This window comes from Eubalaena glacialis, chromosome 7, assembly GCF_028564815.1.
Source record: "Eubalaena glacialis isolate mEubGla1 chromosome 7, mEubGla1.1.hap2.+ XY, whole genome shotgun sequence".
NCBI classification, from domain to species: domain Eukaryota; kingdom Metazoa; phylum Chordata; class Mammalia; order Artiodactyla; family Balaenidae; genus Eubalaena; species Eubalaena glacialis.
In genome coordinates, this window is record NC_083722.1 from 109,994,745 (window position 1) to 110,019,027 (window position 24,283).

Sequence of the window (24,283 nt, forward strand, 5' to 3'; positions counted from 1 at the left end):
CTGTTTCTGTTTTGTAAGTAAGTTCATTTGTATCATTTTAGATTCCAGATATAAGTGATATCATATGATATTTGTCTTTGTCTGACTTATTTCACTTAGTATGATAATCTCCAGGTCCATCCATGTTGCTGCAAATGGCATTATTTCATTCTTTTTTATGGCTAATATTCCATCGTATATACGTACCACATCTTGTTTATCCATTCATCTGTCGATGGGCATTTAGGTTGCTTCCAGGTCTTGGCTATTGTAAATAGTGCTGCTGTGAACTTTGGGGTGCATGTATCCTTTCGAACCATGTTTTTCTACGGATGTATGCCCAGGAGCGGAACTGCTGGATCATGCGGTAGGTCTATTTTTAGTTTTTAAAGGAATCTCCATACTGTTCCCCATAGTGGCTACACCAGTTTACATTCCCACCAACAGTGTAGGAGGGTTCCCTTTTCTCCACACCCTCTCCAGCATTTGTTTGTAGACTTTTTAATGATGCCCATTCTGACTGGTGTGAGGTGATAACTCACTGGAGTTTTGATTTGCATTTCTCTAATAATTAGTGATGTTGAGCATCTTTTCATGTGCCTCTTAGCCATCTGTATGTCTTCTTTGGTGAAATGTCTATTTAGGTCTTCTGCCCATTTTTTGATTAGGTTGTTTGTTTTTTTGATATTGAGCCGCATAAGCTGTTTGTAAATTTTGGAGATTAATCCATTGTCGGTCGCATCATTTGCAAATATTTTCTTCCATTCTGTGGGTTGTCTTTTCGTTTTATGGTTTCCTTTGCTGTGCAAGAGCTTTTGAGTTTAATTAGGTCCCATTTGTTTATTTTTGTTTTTATTTCCATTTCTCTAGGAGGTGGGTCAAAAAGGATCTTGCTGGGATTTATGTCCTAGAGTGTTCTGCCTATGTTTTCTTCTAAGAGTTTTATAGTATCCAGTCTTACATTTACATCTTTAATCCATTGTGAGTTTACTTTTGTGCATGGTGTTAAAGAGTGTTCTAATTTCATTCTTTCACATGTAGCCGTCCAGTTTTCCCAGCACCGTTTATTGAAGAGACTGTCTTTTCTCCACTGTATGGTCTTGAGTTTGGCTGATTCTAACGTGTCCTTCCTGGTATCTGGCCCTTGCTGCAAACAGCGCAGCTCCTCCTGGGTCAAGTTTTCTTCGCTGTGTGTGTCACTCCTTCACAGCACTCACCAACTTGTAATTAGATTTGGGGGGAGCATTAATTCCATGGCTGCTTCTGGTGTGGGTCTGCAGGCTCAGAGAAGGCAGGGGCAGCATCTGCTTGTATCATGGCCCTCCCAGGGCCTCCACAGCAGGAGTGATGCCAGCAGCACACAGTAGGTGCTCAATGCAAAATGAGTGAGCGAGTGAATGAATGCACATCAGAGCAGACACACAGTAGGTCCTTCTTTCCCCTCGCAGCTGGCCGGCACCTGTTCCACGCCAGGCTCTCTGCCCGAGGCTAGGAGGTGGAGGGGAATGTCCTGGCCCCAGCCCCCCAGGAGTGTCACAGGTAGGGTTCTCCAGGAGGAGAGGCTGAGATGGAGTTTGGTCTAAGCTGTTTATTAGGGGTCAGTGAAGAGGACGGGAGGAGCAGGACAGGGCAGAAGTGCAGCTGTGATGCTGGCCTGCAAAGCCGCGGTGGGAGCTCTGGAGCCGCAGTGGGAGTGGCTGGACCTTGGGACCCCCGCCTCTCTCTGTCCCCGGCTGCCGGGAGGGCTGCAGGGATCTGGAGCTGGGACAGACCCTGCAGGCTCTGACAGCTGGAGGCTGCCCTGTCCCGTGGTGTGCTGGTGCCGGGGCTTATCACTTGTAAGACCCAGTATTAAATATTAGAGATTTGCAAGCTGATTGGGAAACCACCGGTAGCTTAAAATTGGCCATGGTGGGAGCATTTATCCCACAGGAATTGGCAAACACTACAAAACAGGGCTTTTTTTTTTTTTTTTTTTTTTGAGAGCCTGTTCACCAGCACATCTCTACATGTAGCTGTGAAGCAAGACCTCCCTTGAAGGGGGTTTGGGTGGTGTATCTCCATGTCCACCACAGAGAGCTGCTGGCCTGATGAGGGAAGCTAACAGGTAGATAGTCATCACAGGAACAAAGTGAAAATTACCCAACAGCCCAGGACAGTTATGGAAACCATGAGGGAGTCAATGACTGCCCTGGCAATCAGGGAAGGCTTTGTGGAGGAGGTGACTTTTTTTCTGACAGCGTAGAATATTCAAATGGTACAAAGAACAATCCTATGAAAAGTAAGGCCCCTGATACCTGGCATCCTCCCCGGAGGCAGCTACTCCTACCAGTGTCTCACGTATTCCTCCAGGGATGTTATTCTGTGTTCTTAGGAACACGCACGCACAGGTCTTTTCTGTCTCGTACAAACAGCTCCTGCTCTGCATACTTTCCTGCACCTCTGTTCTCTCCACCGTGTACCTCACTAGAAAGTACAGGGCCGCCTCATTCTCTCTGGCAGCTGCAGGACATTCCAGTTTATCGGTGCACCATGATTTGTAGAACCAGTCCCCATTGGTGGATCTTTAGATCCTTTCGGCCTTTTGATATTTCAGATAATGCCTCTCTGAGGCTGTCATTTTACACATGCATGAGCCTCCCCGGAGGGTACATATTCTGTGGTGGAATTGTTGGGTTGAGCCTCTATAATGGCAGTAAAGATTGGCCTTCCAGATAAGGGCCGGCAGGTGCAGAGCCCAGAGGTGGACGAAGGGGAAAGAGGACAGGCTGGGAGTCCCGGGGTGGGCTCGTGCTTGGCTCTGCCACGAGGAACAGTGTGAAGTGCCGGGGTCAGGGCCCACGCAACGGGCACATTCAGACTAGGAAATTCGGGAGAGTTTTAAACAGAGACTGCAGACCCAACTGATGAATGGGTGGATAGAGTGCGGCCTACCCCTACAATGGAATATTATTCAGCCATAAAAAGGAATGAAGTGCTGACACCTGCTACACCATGGATGAACTTTGAAAGCATTATGCTGAGTGAAGGAAACTGGACACACAATAGGCCACATATTGTATGAGTCCAGTTATATGAAATGTCCAGAACAGGCAAATCTATAAAGACAGAAAGTAGATTAGTGGTTGCCAGGGACTGAGAGGAAGGGAGAAACAGGAGCGACTACTGATGCGCATGGGGTTTCTTTTGGGGTGATGAAAATGTTCTACACTTAGTGGTGATGGTTGCACAGCTCTACAAATACTAAAAACCACCGAATCGTGTACTTTAAGACAGTGAATCGTATGGTATGTGAATTATATTGCAACAAAGCCGTTTTGTAAAGGAGAGGTTGCTAATAAAACAAAGGACAAAGTTAAAGGAACCAAGGGGGATGGTGCAGCACCCTGGGGCTGGCACCAGGGGTCCCGTTACTCCTTAGGGAGGTCGGGCTGCTAGAACCCAGGGGGACTCACAGAGAGCATGTGGGAGCCGTGACCTCTGCTAGAGGAACGCACCACCCTGAGGGCCAGCAGGGAGGAATACCAACCAGGACTCTGCTCTGCCCTCAGGGCTCCCTCCAGCACCTTCCACTGGCCAGACCCACCTGGAAGGGGCGCGGCTGCATTCGGCCGGTGTGCCCTGGGCCAGGCCACTCACCGATAACCATCAGGGAACTAGATCAAGCTCAGGGGTGCCACCCTCTGGTCCAGCCCCCTGGGGAAGGGTGGGGAGTGCTCTGGAGAGACGTATGGAGGAGATCCAGCCTGCTCTGTGGTCTTAAGTCCCTTCCTTTCTCTGAGACTCAGTTTCCTCACCTGTGAAATGGGATGGATATGCCCATCTCTCAGCAGGTATCAGACTACCAGATGCCATCAGAGCTCTGAAAACGCTTTGTCTGGGTTAAAAAGCAGTGTGGATGCGAGGTCAGGATTCTCGGAGAGAGTCAGAAGCAGCCTTGTAAATCATTTAGTTCAAACCCTTGAGTTCAAATTGGGGAAACCCAGGCCCAGCGAGGACATCCAGCCGGTCAGCTGCAGAAACAGACAAATCTTGACTCCAGAAAAACTCCCTCCCTGGATTTTTTTTTTTAAATAGACTATTTTTTCAGAGAAGTTTTAGATTCACAGCAAAATTGAGGAGAAGGTAGAGAGCTTTCCTATATTACCCTCCACCCCCAAACACACACACACACACAGTCTCCCAGCACCAGAGTGAGTGGTGGATTTGTTACAGCCAACGTGAGGTCTTTTTAAAATCGTAAATCCTGCTCCTGGCCACCACTGGCTGCCCTGTCCACACACAATAAAATCCCATCTCCCGGCCCAAGGAGACAGGATGACTAAATGCCATGTGGTGGCCTGGATGGGATCCTGGAACAGAAAGGGGACATAAGGTATCAACCAAGGGAATCTGAATAAAGTATGGACTTCAGTTCATAATAATAAATTAATATTAGCTAATTAATTAATTTACCACACTAATGTCAGATGTTAGTCATAGGCAAAACCGCATACAGGATGTATGGGAATCCTCTGTACTATTGTCACAATTTTTCCGTAAATGTAAAACTAAAAAAAATTCAATAAAAAAACACTGAATAATAAAAAAATCGCACCTCCTTAACATGGTTGGTAGAGCCTCTGGGATGGGCCCCCCTGCCTGTGCCACCTGGGCACCTGCACTGTAGCCCGGTCACCGCAAGGCCTTGGCCCTACTGTGCAGAAGCCTCGGGCCCTTTGCCCTCAGGCCCTTGGCCCTGCCTCAGTCCGTCTTTCAAGTGGAGAGGAAACGAGGGAACGGGTCTGTGCTGCCCTCCGCTCGGGTGTCCCCCTCCCGTCAGTGTCGCGTAGCGGCCCTTGCCTCCTCCCGCGCTCTCCAGCCCTGATCCTGTCCCACCTTCTCCTCATTCTCACTTATTTACTCTATTATCTGAAGTGGCTGCCTGCTCCCCTCTCCCCGCAGCATGTCTTCTTTACACGGGCGGCAGCTTCGTGGCCTTTTTACCGAGACCCCAGTCCTTGCACGGTGCCGGCACACAGTAGGTGCTCGGCGTGTCCCTGGTTCCTGTGGAGGCCAGTTCCCTGCCCTGCCATGACCAACCAGCAGCGACAGATGGAGGCGAGAGGCGGAAGGAGAACTGGGTGTGTACCGAGGCCAGATGCCAGGCTCCGGGCCTCACGATCTGTTTTCTCATTGGCTTTCCTTTTGCACTGAGGCTTCTCTGCATCAAGGATGGTGAAACAGCAGTGCCCGAGCAGTCTCAGGTGCCCGGTCTTTAAGCCAGGACCCACCAGTGCAACCACTGACATCGGTCCATACCAGCGGCTCCAAGCCCCCCACTGCCCCTCTCCCCGCACAGCCCCTCCCCAGGTCCTCCGACTTGCCCTCCATCCGGCAATGCAGGGCCGCTGCTCAGCCAGGCAGGGCCTCCAGGACCCTGGACGTTCAGGCTGGATGCTTGGGCTGGAGGTACCAGTTGTGCCAGGGTTTGAAGGCACTCCATTGCTGATTTCTCTCTGGGCATTTCCTGAGAGCACCCGCCATGTGCCAGGCACCTGGGAAGGTGCATGGAGCCATGTCCTCTCAGAACCCGCAACCCCTCGACCGCCTGACACAGAATCACAACCCAAGCTCTTCAAGTGTAAGGGGGGTGCCCCGGAAGTCCCCCTGGGCAGCTTGGAAGCTGGGAGCCAGGCTGGCCTCACGGTGGGAGCACAGCGTGGCTTTGTCCCACACACCTCCTCTGCTGTTGTCCCCTGCGTTGGGCAAAGGGCTCGGTGCCCGTCTGGGTGACCAGCCCTGGCCAGGGCGGCTGTGATTATGCCCAGCTTAATGCGGACACAATGTGATCACTGAGGCTCTCAAAATGCAGAGTTTGCAGCGTTAAGGGGCTGTGTGTCATCTGATTAGGGGCCCACACAAATGCCACCACGGCCTCAGGTCATGGGTGGCCACAGAGGAAGAGGAAGGCAGCTGCCTGCCCAGCCCGGGCACCTGGTCCTGGCTCTGGGGCTCGTTGCCCAGGGGCCACCACCGAGGACACATTCAGTGTCACAGACGCACAAACACAACCCAATGCTTCTTCACGACATCCTACCAGGGACTTTTTTTTAAAAAGCCAACTCAATTAGTCTAATTCATATACTGTACCATGCCCTCACTCAAAGTGTACAGTTCAACACTAATATATTCACAGATATGCGCAACCATCACCACAATCAATTTACCTCAAAAAGAGACCTACACCCTCTTCAGCCGTCTCTCCGCATTTCTCCAACCTCCTCCCAGCCCACTAGTCTACCTTCTGTCTCCACAGATTTGCCTCTTCTGGACATTGCCTATAAATGCAGTTATACAATACGTGGTCTTGTGTGTCTGGCTTCTTTCACTGAGCATCATGTTTTCAAGGTCCATCCATGGTGTGGCAGGTGTCGGCACTTCATCCCTTTTTATGGCTGAATAATATTCTGCTAAATGGATGGACTTCATTTATCTGTTCATCAGTGGTCATTTGGGTTGTTTCCACTTTGGGGCTATTTTAAAGAATGCTGCTATAAACTTTGTTTTATCAGTTTTTTATGTGGATGTGTGTTTTCATTTCCCCTGGGTATATGCCCAGGAGTGGAACTGCTGGGTGTCTTAGTGTGCCCGAGTGGCTACAACAAAATGCCCCAGACTGGGTGGCAGAGAAACAACAGAAATTGATTTCTCCCAGTTCTGGAGGCTGGGAGCCCGAGATGAGGGTTGAGTCCTGATGAGGACCCACTTCCTGGTTCATAACTGGGGCCTTCTCACTGGGTCCCCACGAGTTGGAAGGGGCTGGTGTCTCTCTGGAGCCTCTTTCATGAGGCACTAATCCCATTCACGAGGCCTTCACCCTCGTGATTTAAGAACCTCCCAAAGGCCCCACCAAATACCATCACTTTGGGGGTTAGGATTTCAATGTATGAGTTGAGGGGTGGGGAGGGGGAGACCCAGACATTGCGACCATAATCCTGGGTCATTTGGTAACTGTATGTTTAACACTCTGAGGAACTGACAGGCCATTTCCACAGGGGCTGCACCATTTCACATTCCCACCAGCAGTGTTTGAGGGTTCATTCCCTTTTCTCCACATCCTCGCTAACAACTGTTCTACCTGTATTTCCTCTTGTAGCCATCCCAGTGGGTGTGAACTGGTGTCTCACTGTGGTGCTGATTTGCATTTCCCTGGAGCTAATGATGTTGAGCATCCGTTCATGTGCTCACGGGCTACTGTACCCACTGCGTTTTTATAAATTGCAAGTATAGCTTACATGCAAAAAAGCACTCAGATCATCCATTTGGATTTAAAAAAATAATTATAAAGCACTCATATCAAGGAACAGAATACTGCCAGGACACCAGGAGCCCCCTGGGTGATCCTCACCCACCACAGCCCCTCACCTCCTACCCGACGGACAACCACTGCCTTGATATTTATGACCCTCATTTCTTCACTCTCCATTGCACTCACCCCCTCTGTATGTGCCCCTAAACAACACAGTCCAGTTTTGCCGCCTTTGAACTTGATACACATGAAATCATTCTGTGGAAATCATCCACGATTGCCTCTTTCCCTCCCCACTGTATTTCTGAGGTTGACCTCTGCTGCCGTGGCTGGTCATGGTCACTGCCCTCGAGTGTCCCGTTGAGCCCACACACCTCGCTTATCCATTTTACCGTGGATGGACATCAGATCATGCCCAGTTTGGAGCCACAATGAACGCTGATGCTCTGAACATCCTTGAACCTGTTTCCTGTGCACACAAGCATATGATTCTCTAGGGCATACATCTTGGAAGGGACACTTCTGAGTCATAGCTCTGTGCATCTCAGCTTTCCAGGTGCTCTGTGGCCTCACCCACACTCAGTGTCAGAATCTGTTCTCAATGCCCCCTGCCCCCAGGCATCCGTGTTGGAGTCTCTGACGCACTAAGATCTACCAGCCAGGCCGGGAGGCCTCAGAAACGCCTGCCCAACTCTGCCCCCAGCACACACCACACCTCTGCACCTCGCTCTTCCCCACGCTTTTTAGGCCAACACGGAAAGGTGACATTTGGGAACTATCTCCTCACTGATGACCAAAAGGGACATCTGTGTGATTTGGGGGGCTGCTCACCCACCACCAGCTGCACGTGTGCGGAGGATGCAGGACAGTACGTGCTCTGTCGCTCTAGGTGTCCTGGAACCAGACATTCAGCCGACCAGAATCCATCCCTGTCCCCGAACACTCTGGATGCCCCGGCCTCGCTGGCTTGTTTGAGTGCAGACACTGTGGTCTTCCCTTCTGTTGAGTATACTGACCAGCACTGGTCACCTCCTCCTGGAAGCTGAGCATCTAGGGTTGGGAGGACCCTGGACATGGGCCCATCCTTGGAGACGGGAATCTTGTCACCTCTGTGTCCCCAGCACCAGCATAGGCCCAGACCCAGAGGCAGAACTAATGGCTATTTTTGGGATATCTGATTTTGTTCCAGCCCTCTAACTTTTGTCAGAAAAGATGGAATTGCCTTCACTCCGTGCTCACTGAAGGCAGCTGAGGCCCAGAGAGGGGGTGTGACAATCTCAAGGTCACACAGCAAGTAAGCAGCCATCAAGCACTTGATTCGCACCCCTTGGCAGTAAGACCCTCGTTCCCGAACACCTCATAGACCAGCTCTAGGAGTTAGCCGAGCCTCGGTTTTTGCCTTGTTAAATGGAGTCACACTAACTCCATGGAGTTAAATGAGACGCCACGTATAAAAGCATGGACCCAGTGTGTGGTGTGCACAGGTGACGAATAGATGTCTAGTCATTTACTCATTCATTCACTTATTCTTTCACTATGTAACAGGCAAAGGCAATTGGGCGGTCTGGATGAAGAACCAGGAAAATGACCCAGAAACCACGTTCACTAATACATCCCCATCCCAGTGCCTGGCACACAACAGCAAGTGTCCATTAGGATGAAATCAGGCTGAAGATGAGGAGGAAGTAGGAGAAGCTTTAGTTCCAAAAATGCCTCCTTACACATTACATATAGTTTTTAAAAAAACAGAAAGAAAGAAGAGAAAAATTGGAAAAAGGAAAAACAAACCTGAAAGCAATATAAATATCTTCCGTACTATGGGGGGTTTGGTAAATGGTGTCTTCTTTTATTGCTGGGATATTCCAAAGCAGGGGCCAGCAAAATCCAGCACGTGGACCATCTCTGGCCCACTGCCTATACATGTAAATAAAGATGAAGTGAAAACCAGTCATTAGCTTTGCCTGTCCTTGAACTTCCTATCAGTGGAGTCACGCAGTATACTCTCTTTTGCATCCAACTTCTCTCATGCAACATTACATCTTAGCGATCGGAGCTTCTTGTGTGTGTTAGAAGTTCATCCTCGTTTCTGTCCAGCATCTCACTGTGTGATTATAACGAAGTACCATCATCCTGCCCGTTCTGCACGTGGGGAAACTGCAGCTCTGCTGAAGCAAGTTGCCTGAGGGCACACAGCAGGTTCATGTTAGATCTGGGATTTAAACCCAGGGTCCACGTCTCTGCTTTTCGCTCCCTGTACAATGCTGCCCCTCATGCTGTGATGATGCCTGAGATGTGCTGGGAACTCAGAAGAAAGGAAAGCATCATCCAGGCTGGGAGTCAGGGAAGGTGAAATCAGAGTCAGGGTTCCCAGACTCAGATGTCCATAAGGCCTGGCAGCTGTCACAAGTGATCAAAGCAGATGACTTCTGAAAAAGCATAGCTGGCGGTCAGGGAAGCGATAGGGAGTGGTAAGGACTGTGGCGAGCTGAGGGATGCCGACCCGTGAGGGAAGCAGGTGCTGATAAAACTGCAGGTATCATGCCATGCGATGACGCTGGCTGAGGAGAGCCAGATGCAGCAGGACTGCCGTGCTGGCCTCTGTGGCCAGCAGGTCAGTGCCCACCTGCACTGGTTATGAAATAATTTGAGTATCACTCCAGAGTTGCCAGATGCCCTTTGTGTTTGCCAACAAACCTGGCAGTCTGTCTTTGAAAGTCTCCTGGTTTTTAAATGTTGGTTCAAAAATGATTTTAAGCCTGTGCAGCCCCGAGAGAACCTATGTGTGGTCTGGACTGGCCTGAACTGATCTACGCGCCGGCATGAGGACCACTCAGGGCGGGCTGGCAGGGAGGGGAGGCGAGTCCTGGGGAAGGCACAGCACGCAGGCTGCAGGTGAGAGCGGTTCGAATCCAGGTCTCAGTTTCCTGCACCAGAAAGAAAAACACACGCCAAACCCAGCCAGGCGGGGCAGGGGGCGGGCGGGCCAGGGGCCCCACTCGGCCGGCCACGCAGTGACGCGCTGTGCTCTCCCTGCCACCCCCGCAGATCCTGGAGGAGAACATGAAGCTGGAGTGTAAGTGCCACGGCGTGTCGGGCTCATGCACCACCAAGACCTGCTGGACCACGCTGCCGCAGTTCCGCGAGCTGGGCTACGTGCTCAAGGACAAGTACAACGAGGCTGTTCACGTGGAGCCCGTGCGCGCCAGCCGCAACAAGCGGCCCACCTTCCTGAAGATCAAGAAGCCGCTGTCCTACCGCAAGCCCATGGACACCGACCTGGTGTACATCGAGAAGTCGCCCAACTACTGCGAGGAGGACCCGGTGACGGGCAGCGTGGGCACGCAGGGCCGTGCCTGCAACAAGACGGCCCCCCAGGCCAGCGGCTGCGACCTCATGTGCTGCGGCCGCGGCTACAACACCCACCAGTACGCCCGCGTGTGGCAGTGCAACTGCAAGTTCCACTGGTGCTGCTACGTCAAGTGCAACACGTGCAGTGAGCACACCGAGGTCTACACGTGCAAGTGAGCGGCGGGGCGGCGGCGAGGACCGGACGCTCTCCACGCCGCGGGCACGGCCCAGACCTCTGCAGCCGCGCTGAGCTTGTCTTGTCTGCTGTGGGGTCCGCTGCGGGGGACCCCTCCAGGGCCCCGAGTTGTCCACGCCACACCCAGCGCCGCTCCCTCGGCCCCAGACGCCGCCTGGGGCCTCCTCGGCCGGAGCAGAGCCTTCGCTCTGCTCAGAAACTCTGGACTCCGGGGCCTCAAGAGAGCAATATTTAACAATTTATTCTGATAAAAAATAATATTAATTTATTTAATTAAAAAGAACCCTTCCACCTCGTCGGGATCCGTTTTCTGCAATCAAAGTGGACCGCTTGCTTTCCTGTGGGATAATTCTGTCGCTAGGACAAGGAGCCGAGTAGAACTGTACATAATGATTCTTTCTGCAGATACTTCTACTAGTTGATTTCGCAAGCACCCCCTTGCCGCACTAGATGTTTAAGTGCAAGGGCAGACATCCTGTATACCTATGTAGACATATACACACACACGTATATTTTTTTGCTGTTTGCTGCTAATTCTCCAGAGATTTAAGCTGGTCCAGAAACGGAGACGTTTTCCAGGATACGTTTCCCATCCTGTAGTCCTCCCCAGCTCAAACGTCACCATTAGAAAAGTCCAGTTTGGAATATATAGAGAGAGGAAAGGTAATACTAAAACTCCCAGCAGTTTCCATCTTTTGGAAAGTGAGCCACTGGATAAGAGAGAATATTTTGTAAGAGACTATTTTTATATGAATATTTTATTTATATTGAGTCTGCCTGTATCATTCCACGGCTTGTGCTTCTTCTTAATTCCAGTACTCCCTTTGGGGTGAGGAGGGGCGAGGCCTGGGTGTGGGGTCAGCCCCACGGGGACCCTCACATGGCTGGGTTCTCAAGTTCTGTTGGCCACGTGGGCAGAAGCAGCCCCAGATGCCTGGGCTGCAGTGTCATCGGTATCCCCAGGAAGGAAGCAGGTCCCTGGCCACAGCCTGTTGAGCTCAGGCCTTTTGAGCAGGGTCCCTGAGCGGTGACCTCGAGTTGAGCCATGTAGTGGGCAGGCTCCTGCCCTCGGCATCACGTGACCATCACAGGGCCAGGTCATCGTCACTCAGCAGAAGCCAGCTAAGGGAGCCCGCTCCTCACCAGGATGCCCTGCCTTTGCCGTGTATCCTCAGTTATGGGGCAGCAGAGCTGGGGTGAGGGGTCCCTCGAGCAGCAGTGAGTTAGTGGATGGGTGGTTGGTGTCATGGTTCCAGGGCAGAGAGAGGTGTGGATGAGGCCTCTCTACACTGGGTCCAACTACATCCAGTGCCTCTCAATCTGGGAAGCTCTCCTCCAGGAGGGTGTGGTGTCCTAATGTGTGTCCGTTTGCATTTCCCTGTGTGTGTGTGTGCGTGTGCGTGTGTGTGTGTGTGTGAGTGAGAGAGAGAGAGAGAGAGACTTTAACTATCCTCGGGGTTGCCATGTGACGGCACCCTCGAGCACCTCCCGGGTGCTGATGTGTGTACGTCTTGTGTGCTCCTGCATGTACACAGCTATCTGTGTATCTCTCTCCATGTGCCTGGGAGATTCAGGTTGCTGTGTGCCCGTGCATCTGCTGGTCCCGGGTTGTCTCTGCTTGCGGTTGAGGGCTTGTGGTGTGAAGCAGACAGCGGGGACCTTTGGTGATTGTGTTGAGCCACCAAGAGATGGCACCTCTGAACTACGTGCCCATAGACACTGATGAAACTCAGATACCTCTGAGACCACAGCCCCATGGCCCCACACACTGGGAGCCCCTCAGTGTCTAAGCTGTGTTGGACTCCCCAATGTTAGCACTGGGCCTGGATCACAGCATGGACAAATAAAATGGCTGGACAGTTGGTTGACTACTTCCCTTGGACCATTTTTTTCTTCTTTACATGGGTGTCAGGATGGGTAGGCATGTAAAGGGATGAGTGGATGGATGAATGAATGAGTGGATGGATGGATGGATGGATAATGACGGGTGGGTCGGTGGATGGATGGATGGACGGATGGACAGATGGATGGATGAGTGAGTGGATGGATGAGTGGATGGATGAGTGGATGGATGAGTGGACGGATGAGTGAGTGGATGGATAATGGATGGGTGGGTAGGTGTGTGGGTCAGTGGATGGATGGATGGATAATGAATGGGTGGGTAAGTGGATGGGTCAGTGGATGGGTAGATGGATGGATAGGTGCGTGGGTAGATGGTGGATGGATAATGGATGGGTAGGTAGGTGTGTGGGTCAGTGGATGGATGGGTGGATGGATGAATGGGTGGGTGGGTGGGTGGATGGATGGGTGGATGGATGGATGGATAATGAATGGGTGGGCAAGTGGATGGGTTGATGGATGAATGGATAGGTAGATGGATGGATGAGTTAGTGGATGGGTGGTTGGATAGATGGATGGATAATGCATGAGTGGGTAAGTGCGTGGGTCAGTGGATGGTAGATGGATGGATGGATGGATGGACACATGGATGAGAGCGTGGATGGATAAGTGGATAGATAGATGGTTGGATAATGGATGGATGGGTAAGTGGGTGGGTTGGTAGATGGGTAGATGGATGTGTGGATGGATGAATGGGTAGGTGAATGGATGGATGAGTTGATGGGTGGATGGATAATTTGATGGATAAAGGATGGGTGGGTAGGTGGGTGGGTAGGTGGGTGGGTTGGTGGTTGGGTAGATGGATGGATGGATGGATGAATGGGTGGGTGAATGGATGGATGGAAACTAATGGGTGGGTAAGTGGATGGGTTGCTGGATGGGTAGATGGATGGGTGGGTGGATGGATGGATAATGGATGGGTAGATGGATGGATAGATGGATGGATGGATGGATGGATGGATGGACGGATGGATGGACGGATGGATGGGTGGATGGATGGATGGATGAGTGAGTGGATGGGTGGATAGATAAGTGGATGGATAGATGGATGGATAATGGATGAGTGGGTAAGTGGGTGGGTCAGTGGATGGTGGGTGGATGGATGGGTGGGTGGGTAGATGGATGGATGGATGGATGAGTGAGTGGATGGATGGATAATGAATGGGTGGGTAAGTGGATGGGTCAATGGATGGGTGGATGGATGGATAATAGGTGGGTGGGTCAGTGGATGGGTAGATGGATGGATGAATGAGTGGGTAGATGGATGGATAATGGATGGGTGGGTAGGTGGGTGGGTCGGTGGATGGGTAGATGGATGGATGAATGGGTGGGTGGGTGGGTAGATGGATGGATGGATGAATGGGTGGGTAGATGGATGGATGGATGGATGGATAATGGATGGGTGGGTAAGTGGGTGGGTCAGTGGATGGGTAGATGGATGGATGGATGGATGGATGGATAAGTGAGTGGATGGGTGGATAGATAAGTGGATGGATAGATGGATGGATAATGGATGGGTGGGTAAGTGGGTGGGTCGGTGGATGGGTGGATGGATAGATGGGTGGGTAGATGGATTGATGGATGGATAATGGATGGGTGGGTAAGTGGGTGGGTCGGTGGATGGGTAGATGGATGGATGGATGAGTGGATGGGTGGGTGGATGGATGGATGGATGGATGAATGGGTGGGTATATGGATGGATGGATGGATGGACAATGGATGGGTGGGTAAGTGGGTGGGTCGGTGGATGGGTAGATGGATGATGGATGAATGGGTGGATGAATGGGTGGGTGGATGGGTGGATGGGTGGATGGGTGGATGGATGGATGGATGGATGGGTGGATGGATGGGTGGGTGGGTGGGTGGATGGGTGGGTGGATGGATGGAAGGATGGATGGATGGATAAGTGAGTGGATGGGTGGATAGATAAGTGGATGGATAGATGGATGGATAATGGATGGGTGGGTAATTGGGTGGGTTGGTGGATGGGTAGATGGATGGATGGATGAATGGGTGGGTGGCTGGGTGGGTGGGTGGATGGATGGATGGATGGATGGATGGATGGATGGATGGATGGATGAATGGGTGGATGGATGAATGGGTGGGTGGATGGATGGATGAATGGGTGGGTGGATGGATGGATGGATAATGGATGGGTGGGTAAGTGGGTGGGTTGGTGGATGGGTAGATGGATGGATGGATGAATGGGGTGGGTAGATGGATGGATGGATGGATGGATGGATGGATAATGGATGGGTGGGTCGGTGGATGGGTAGATGGATGGATGGATGAATGGGTGGGTGGATGGATGGATGGATGGATGGATGGGTGGGTGGGTGGGTGGGTGGGTGGATGGATGGGTGGATGGGTGGGTGGGTGGGTGGGTGGGTGGATGGATGGATGGATAGATAAGTGGATGGATGGATAATGGATGGGTGGGTAGGTGGGTGGGTTGGTGGATAAGTGGATGGATGGGTGGATGGATGAATGGGTAGGTGGATGGATGGATGAGTTGATGGGTGGATGGATAAGTGGATGGATAGATGGATGGATAAAGGATGGGTGGGTGGGTGGGTCGGTGGGTGGGTCAGTGGATGGGTAGATGGATGGGTGGATTGATAAGGGAGGAGAAAACATACAGAAGTTTCTTGAAGCCCCCCACCCCATGTCTCAGTTTACCTCTGCCTTGGAAAACCTACCGTGTCTACCATGAGCAGAGACTTCCCAATCCTGTGGCCCTTCTGCTCCTGGTCTCACGGCCCCTGAGAATGGGGGAGTTTCCGACCAGACTCCCCAGATGACCATTTAATGCTAATCACGTAACATGATATCAGAAATCACCCCACGATTCCCCTTCAATCCGGGTGAGGAGCGGGCGTGGCATGAGGGCAACCAGGCCTTTGAGAAGAATGACCAGGTCGCTGCCAGGCTTCCCATGGCCCCTTAGAATACTGTTAGTTCCCAAGCCTGGGGCCTGCCTTCTCTCTCGAGGTGCCCAGCTCAGCTGTGCTCTGAGACTCAGCTTCTCCATCTGTAAAGGGGGAGAATAATCTCTCCCTCACAGGGCTGTTGTGAAGGTCCTCCCTCCCGGTAATGACTGCATGGCCCTTTGAGTGGCAGAGCAATGGATCAATGCTAAATATTAGTATTATTAATTATCACTACTACTGTTACTATATTCTTCCCATAATGATGAGATTCTTCAAACATGGCTTATGGTAATAAATATTTGGCTCTGTGTTGGGCAAAGGTATTTTTCCCCTCTTTGGTTTATTCCTAAAGTGGCTTTTCAAGAAAACTGACTTTAAAAAGGCCAAAATCATAAGAGGCTGAATCAAAAATTAGAAAGCCCCAGGACTGTGGTGCTGAACACTCAGATGCCGGGGCCCAGGTGTCACAAAACTGCAGGAAGTGAGCCCGCAGTTGAGTTTTTCAAGAAGGGCTGAACATTCAGGTTTCTGAGTAAAATCTACTTTTTCTGTATGTTAACAAACACCATGAGGCTGGAGCAAAACATGACTGCAAGCTGAACTTGGCATTTGTGTCGGCGCCGTACAGCCTCGGACTTGGACCAAATCTCTTGTTTTAGAGACAGAGAAACTGAGGCCCAGAGAGAGGCAGGACTCTACCCCAGACCACACAGCAAGCACAGTAGAGGGATGACCAAGGCCAATCTGTTGTTCAGACATACATGAGTACACGTGCGTGTGCACACTCTCACATGCCCCCTGGACTAAAGTTTAAAATCAGCTCAAGGCTCCCCAGGGAGGGATCTGAGTCTTCCCACGGCCCCGCAGGGATGGGCTGTGCCCTGCACCACTCTGCAGGGGGTGCCCCGGCAGAAGGCCTGGGACCACCCCCCCCAATCTTCCCATGCTCCCTGCCCCATGCCCCTCCACTCAAGGGACTCCCTCAGCAAGACCCGGGTCAGGAGAGTCCTGGGACAAAGTTTTCTCCACCTGAGGTACAGCTGTCCCCTGCCAGCTTCAGGCAAGTCCGTGACATGTTTCCTGAGCCCCTAGGAGGCTGCTCACTCCCACGTACAGGTGAGAATCTGTATTTCAGACTTGGCGGCTATAGGCTGATCTAGAACAACTTTAGCTAGGATGGCTGGGTCCTCTTCCACATGATCTCATCCTCCAGCAGGCCTCATTCACATCAGAGAAGAAGGATTCCAGAAACAGGAGCAGAAGTGGCCAGGCTCCTTGAGGCCAGGCCCAGCACTGGCACTGCGTTAATTCCGCTACATGCTAAGCGCCAAAGCAAGCCACAGGGCCAGCCCAGGTTCCAGGCATTGGGAAGGAGACTCTGTCTCTTAATGGGAGCAGCTGCCCAGCCACACAACAATGGGTGTGGCACCGGGAGGGGACTTGAGACAGGACCTCTGTGAAGACACTGGCACATGCTGTCCTGAGCAGAAGACAGTCTTAGCACTGACCATGTGGCAGGGACACAGCCACTCTGTTTGACGGACCCCCACTCCCACCCCAGAGCCTCAGCCACCTCCACCAGCCGCTTGGTCCTAGAGTCAGTCATGGGTTTTGTCTTCCTCCGCTCCCCCAGCCATCAGCAAACCCCACAGGACTACTCTCTGTCTGCAAACCCACCATCCACTGGTGTGGCTGGATCTGGCTGAATTCCCGCCACACAGGTCCTCTTCCTCCAGGTGACACTGCTGGACCACACTTCCCATCTCCTGTGCACTTGGAAGTGGCCATGGGACTAGGTTCTGGACCGTGAAGTAGGGGTGGTGTGCTCCACTTCTGGGCCCATCGGCACCCCACACACTCTTTCCCTTCCACTAGCTTGACACAGGGGGCCATGAGGTGTGGGCAGTGGTGCCCCAGAAGGAAGAGTCCTGGGTCCCTGAATGGCCACCTGGAGGAGAGCCACCTGCTGATCAGGAACACCCAAGGGCAAGAAATACATGTCTGTTGTGGGGAGCCACTGAGATTTTGGAGTTCATCTGTGACAGCACAGAGCCCCTCCTTCACTAGGCTCCAGCCTCAGAGGCCTTCCTTCTGTTCTTCCAACATGCCATGTTCCACCCTGCCTCTGGGCCTTTGCATGTGCTATCCCGTATGACCTCTGCATGGCTGGCTCTTTCTGGTTAATGAGACTCAGCTCAAATGCCAACACTTCAAGTAAATACCTCTACCACCCTGGCTTCCAGCACCCCTCATCCACTATTTTTCTCTCTCTGTGGCATTTACCACTATCTGAAATGTTATATCTCATTTACTAGAGGTTGTGCAGTACAGGTGGTTAAGAGCATGCACTCTGGAGCCAGATACTCTTATGTTCAAGTCTGCCTCTGCTATTTATTGCTGTGTGGTTTAGGGCAAGTAACATAACCTCTCTGTGCTGGTATGTCCCTATTTGTAAAATGGGAGCAGTAATAGGATTATCACAGTGATTAAATGAACTAACACATGTAAACTGCAAAACACAGTGCCTAGTACACTATAAGAACTGAGGAAGTGTGAGGTTTAATTAACATGTTTATTAAATTTCCTGGGGGCAGGACTTTGTTTCTCTTTGCGGCCACTGGGTCTCCAGTGCCCAGCACACAGCTGGGGGTTAATATTGGTTGACTAAGAATGAATGACAATAAAAGGGACAACCTAGAAGAAATGGATAAATTTCTAGAAATGTACAATCTCCCAAGACTGAACCAGGAAGAAATAGAAAATATGAACAGACAAATTACCAGTAATGAAACTGAATCAGTAATTTTAAAACTCCCAACAAACAAAAGTACAGGACCAGACAGCTTCAAGGTGAATTCTACCAAACATTTAGAGAAGAGTTAACATCTATCCATCTCAAACTATTCCCAAAAATTGCAGAGGAAGGAACACTTCTAAACTCATTCTAGGAGGCCAGCATCATCCTGATACCAAAACCAGACAAAGATATTGCAAAAAAGAAAATTACAGGCTAATATCACTGATGAACATAGATGCAAATATCCTCAACAAAATATTGGCAAACCAAATCCAACAATACATTAAAAGGATCATACGCCATTATTAAGTAGGATTTATCCCAGGAATGCAAGGCTTCTTCAATATCTGTAAATCAATCAATGCATTCATCACATTAACAAATTGAAGAATAAAAATCATATGATCATCTCAATAGATGTGGAAAAAGCTTTTGACAAGATTCAACATCCATTTATGATAAAAACTCTTCAGAGGGAGCATACCTCAACATAATAAAGGCCATATATGACAAATCCACAGCCAACATCATACTCAATGGTGAAAAGCTGAAAGCATTTCCTCTAAGACCAGGGACAAGACAAGGATGCCCACTCTTGCCACTTTTATTTAACATAGTTTTGGAAGTCCTAGACACAGTAATCAGAGAAGAAAAAAAATAAAAGGGCTCCATTAAGAAGTAAAGCTGTCACTGTTTGCAGATGACATGATAGTATACACAGAAAATCCTAAAGATGGCACCAGAAAACTATTAGAGCTTATCAATGAATTCAGTAAAGCTGCAGGATACAAAATTAATACACAAGAATCTGTTGCATTTCTAAACACTACCAACAAACTATCAGAAAAATTTAAGGAAACAATCCCATTTACCATTGCATCAAAAAGAATAAAATATCTAGGAATAAATCTACCTAAGGAGATAAAAGGCCTGTACTCAGAAAACTATAACACACTTATGAAAGAAATTGAAGACGACACAACCAGATGGAAAGATATACCATGTTCATGGACTGGAAGAATTAATATTGTTAAAGTGTGATATGATATCACTCGTATGTGGAATCTAACTTAAAAAAAAAAGATACAAATGAACTTACTTACAAAACAGAAACAGACTTACAGATATTGAAAACAAACTTATGGTTACCAAAGGGGAAACGTTGGGGGGAGGGATAAATCAGGAGCTTGGGATGAATATACACACACTACTATATATAAGATAGATAACCAACAAGGACCTACTGTATAGCACAGGGAACTCTACTCAATATTCTGTGATAGCCTATATGGGAAAAGAATCCAAAAAAGAATGAATGTATATGTGTATAACTGAATCACTTTGCTGTACACCTGAAATTAACACATTGTAAATCAACTATACTCTGATAAAATTAAAATATTAAAAAAATATATTGTCAAAGTGACCATACTACTCAAGGCAATCTACAGATTCAGTGCAATCCCTACCAAAATACCAAGGGCATTTTTCACAGAACTAGAACAAATAATTTTAAAATTTGTATGGAAACACGAAAGACCCCAAATAGCCAAAACAATCTTGAGAAAGAAGAACAGAACTGGAGGAATCATGCTCCTTGACTTCAGACTATACTACAAAGCTACAGTAATCAAAACAGTCTGGTACTGGCACAAAAACAGACACCTAGATCAATGGAACAGAATAGAAAGCCCAGAAATAAACCCACACACTTATGGTCAATTAATCTATGACAAAGGAGGCAAGAATATACAATGCAGAAAAGACGGTCTCTTCAACAAGTGGTACTGGGAAAACTGGACAGCTACATGTAAAAGACTGAAATATACAAAATAAACTCAAAATGGATTAAAAGACTTAAATGTAAGACCAAAACTAAAACTCTTAGAAGAAAATATAGGCAGAACACTCTTCGACATAAATGGTAGCAATATTTTTTTTGGATCCATCTCCTAAAGCAAAGGAAATAAAAGCAAAAATAAAACAAATGGGACCTAGTTAGACTTAAAAGCTTTTGTACAGCAAAGGGAACAAAATGAAAAAACAACCTACTGAGTTGGAGAAAACATTTGCAAATGATATGACCGATAAGGGGTTAATATATAAAATATATAAACAGCTCATACAACTCAACATCAAAAAAACAAACAACCCAATTAAAAAAGTAGGCAGAAGACCTGAACAGACATTTTTCCAATGAAGACGTACAGATAGCCAACAGGCACATGAAAAGATGCTCAACATCATTAATCATCAGAGAAATGCAAAAATCACAATGACCTATTACCTCAGAGAAAATGGAACCCTTGTACACTGTTGGTGGGAATGTAAATTTGTGCAGCCACTGTGGAAAATAGTATGGTGGTTTCTCAAAACACTAAAAACAGAACTACCATATGACCTAGCAATTCCACTCCTGGGTATATATCTAAAAAAATGAAAATACTAATGTGAAAAGATACATGCACTCCCATGTTCACAGCAGCACTATTTACAATTGCCAAGATATGGAAGCAACCTAAGTGTCCATCAATAGATGAATGGATAAAGAAGGTATGGTGTACACACACACACACACACACACACACACACACACACACAACGGAATACTACTCAGCCATAAAAAGGAATGAAATTTTGCCATTTGCAACAACATGGATGGAATTGGAGGGCATTATGCTAAGTGAAGTAAGTCAGAGAAAGACAAATACTGTATGATATCACTTACATGTGGAATCTAAAAAATAAAACAAACTAGTGAATATAACAAAAAGGAAACAGACTCACAGATACAGAGAACAAACGAGTGGTTACTAGTGGGGAGAGGGAAGTGGGGAGGGGCAAGACAGGGGTTGCAGATTAAGAGGTACAGACTATTGTGTATAAAATAAATGAGCTACAAGGCTATACTACAGACACAAGGAATACAGCCCGTATTTTACAATAACTATAAGTGGACCATAACCTTTAAAAATTGTGAGTCACCGTGTTGTACATCCGTAACTTACATAATACTGTACATCAGCTTTATCTCAATAAAAAAAATGTTTTTTAATAAAAATAAAAACAGGGGAAAAAAAGAAAGAATGAAGACCTGGATCTGTTCCCAGACTTGCCCGGCCCCTGCCCAGATCCAGGCTGGGGGGCAGTGGGCTCAGGCAGGCTTCTGGAGCCCAGGAGCTGGGGGACAAGAGGTGGCCTGTCCTGAGGGTTGCCTGCCTGCTCAGGGAGTGGCTGGGAGTGTAGAGACAGCTCAAACCCCCTGGACGTGGTCACAGGCACATCTGTTCCATTGACAAGGTGGCCACTGGTTGCCATGACGACGCTCCTGGCCCCAGAAGAATGTGTTGAAGACAACGGGAGAACTCTGCAGCCACCCCCAGCTTAGCCTCCAAGATGGCAAGCCACCTCTGACCCAGCGTAAGTGTCACACCACATGCTCATGTGCAGGCACACACGGACCCACGGTCACAGGCGGACTGAACAAGACACCCAGAGGGACCTGCACACACCCAGAGGGCCTCACGCCCAGGGAGAGGCCAGACACCCACATGGGAAGGGCAGACACACATCCGCCCTGACCAGAGCCCCAGACAGACCCCCGCAAGAGGCCCTGAGACGCGCACAGGCCTCCCCAAGGGCACAGGGTCACTCACAAGATGCACGCCCACCCAGAAGCCAGACGCGGACTAAGCAACCTGCATCACCTGGGAGGCCACGGCCTGACCTCGCCCGCCATTCACCTGTGGTCCCTGGAACCTGCTGTGCAGCAGGCCCGCAGCGAGCGTGTGTGCGTGTGTGTGTGTAAAGAGAGACAAGCCCTGAGGCTGAGCCCTGCCCCCCACAGAGCAGTGTGCCCCCCACCAAGCCCCTGCTCTCAGCCCCAGACGCAGGGTTCCAACCACAGCTCGCCCCCTCTTACCTGGAGAGATGGGGTACACGGATGATGCCAGGCGGGGCTCGCCGTTGCTAGCAGCGCAGTCAGCAGCATCGCCCGGACCACCTCGACACCGCAGGCCCGGCTCAGCCCCACTGCCATTGCGGCCGGGTGGGTTCAGGGGCCGTGCGGGCGGGCGGGGGGTGGGGGGGCTTTGCCCCAAACGAGCCTCAGACAGTGATTCTCAAAGCGAGGTCCTGGCGCCTCTCAGGGGATCAGGAGATCAAAAGGTCAAACTATTTTCATGGTAATAACTCGGATACTTGCGTTTTTCACACTCACACGCTCACAACTCACAGGCGTACCGTGGAGTTTTCTAGAGGCTACGTGAGGTGTGATATCGCGAGAGGTGGAAAGCAGCGGCTGGTGTGAGAATCCAGCTGACTTCTATTAACCACACGTTCAAGAGATTTGCAAAAGTGAAAAACAGTGCCACTCTTTTCGCTAAGTTTTATTGTATTTCATTGGTTTTAAAAGAGCTATTTTTCATTAAAAATGTATTATTTCTGTAAACACAGTGGGTTCATTGTCATTTAAAATGAATGCATAAATATTTATATTTTTTCTCAGCTTTAATTTCTATCACTGTAAATATTGATAGATATACACATACACAACAGCTCTGGGTCTGCAATAATTTTTTTAAAAGCTAAGGGGTCCTGAGACCCCCAATGTTTGAGACCTGCTGCCTTAGACACAGGGCTAATGATTGATTATAGTTCCTCTGTGCACCCAAATTCAGTGAATAATAGGGAGCATGTATTGAGTCCTTACTGTGGCCAGGCCCCATCTGAGGGCTTTAGAAGGGTCATCTCAGGGAATCCTCACACCAGTCCTATGAGGAAGGTGATCTGAAGACGAGGAGGAAACCCAGGCTGAGCTTCCAGTAACCCGAGGGGACTGACCGTGGGCCCAGTAAGTGGCAGAGTCAGGATTGAAACTCAGGCAGTCTGGCTTGAGAGTCTCCCACCCGAAACCCCACCATCTTCTACCCCTCCCTGTGCTTAAGGTTCCAGATAAGATACAAGATGCCCAGTTAGGTTTGAATTTCAGATAAGCAAAAAAATTTAGTACAAGTATGTACCAAGCATTACATGGGACATACTTATACTAATGCATTGTTTATCTGAAATTCAAATTTAACTGGTGTCCTCTATTTTTATTTGCTAAATCTGGTGACCCCAGCTGTGCCGGGCCTGCTCTGGGTGCTCAGGGCCCCTGCCTTCTGGACATCTGTCCTCAGCAGCATGACCTGACCACTTTCTGGCTGTGCACCCAAGGGGCAGTCCCTCCACCTCTCTGATCTGCATTATAGTCCCTCTCCCCAGAGCAGAGATGAGGGGGTGGCGGGAGCAGAGTTGTGGTGATCGTGGGCACATTTCATTCTAGTAACATTTTCCCTAAAATTCAGTGTCCACAACATCCACTCACCCACCCTACACACCCGCCCCTGTACCCCACACGCTATAGCCAGTCAGGTCTACTTGGAGGGGTTGTCCCACAGCTGCTGCAATCTGCTCTCCCACCCTCTCCCCAGCCCTGGATGACTGGGAAGGACTGTGTCCTCTGCAGCCTTGCTTTGACTCTCTCTGGCCTCCAGCAGGGCACGGCTGGGGAGGTGCCACCCGGCAACAGGCTCTTGAACGTCCACAGGTCCTGGGGCTTCCCCATCACAGTGACACCCATTTTACAGACAAGGAAACTGAGGCTCGGCTCCCAGGGCCTGTGATTTAGCACTTAATTGGGCGCCAGGCCGCTGCATCCTGAAACGCCACGCCCTCCTCTCCACGGGAACGTCTTCTGCCCAGAGCAGCCTCCAGCCCACCTGCCAGCCCCCACAAGCCGGCACACCTGGATGGTGGCAGAGAGGTGACTTACAGCAGACACTCTGACACAGCTCTAGCCC

At 49.7% G+C, this 24,283-nt stretch overlaps 2 protein-coding genes across 2 annotated transcripts in view; one reads left to right on the forward strand and one right to left on the reverse strand.

Annotated features, from left to right (window-relative positions):
* WNT7A (Wnt family member 7A) overlaps positions 1-10,795 on the forward strand; it is a 64,864-nt gene extending 54,069 nt beyond the window's left edge. The window contains exon 4 of the mRNA XM_061195611.1: positions 10,316-10,795. Within this exon, the coding sequence (XP_061051594.1) occupies positions 10,316-10,795 (480 nt within the window). The remainder of the gene's footprint in view (positions 1-10,315) is intronic.
* Positions 10,796-14,154: 3,359 nt separating this feature from the next.
* LOC133095780 (guanine nucleotide exchange factor subunit RIC1-like) lies at positions 14,155-15,112 on the reverse strand (the record flags this gene model as incomplete). Its single annotated transcript, XM_061197493.1, has 4 exons — positions 14,155-14,191; positions 14,343-14,618; positions 14,702-14,825; positions 14,914-15,112. Coding segments are annotated over 4 exons (636 nt in total), but the record flags the coding sequence as incomplete, so codon positions are not given.
* Between the last annotated feature and the right edge of the window lie 9,171 nt (positions 15,113-24,283).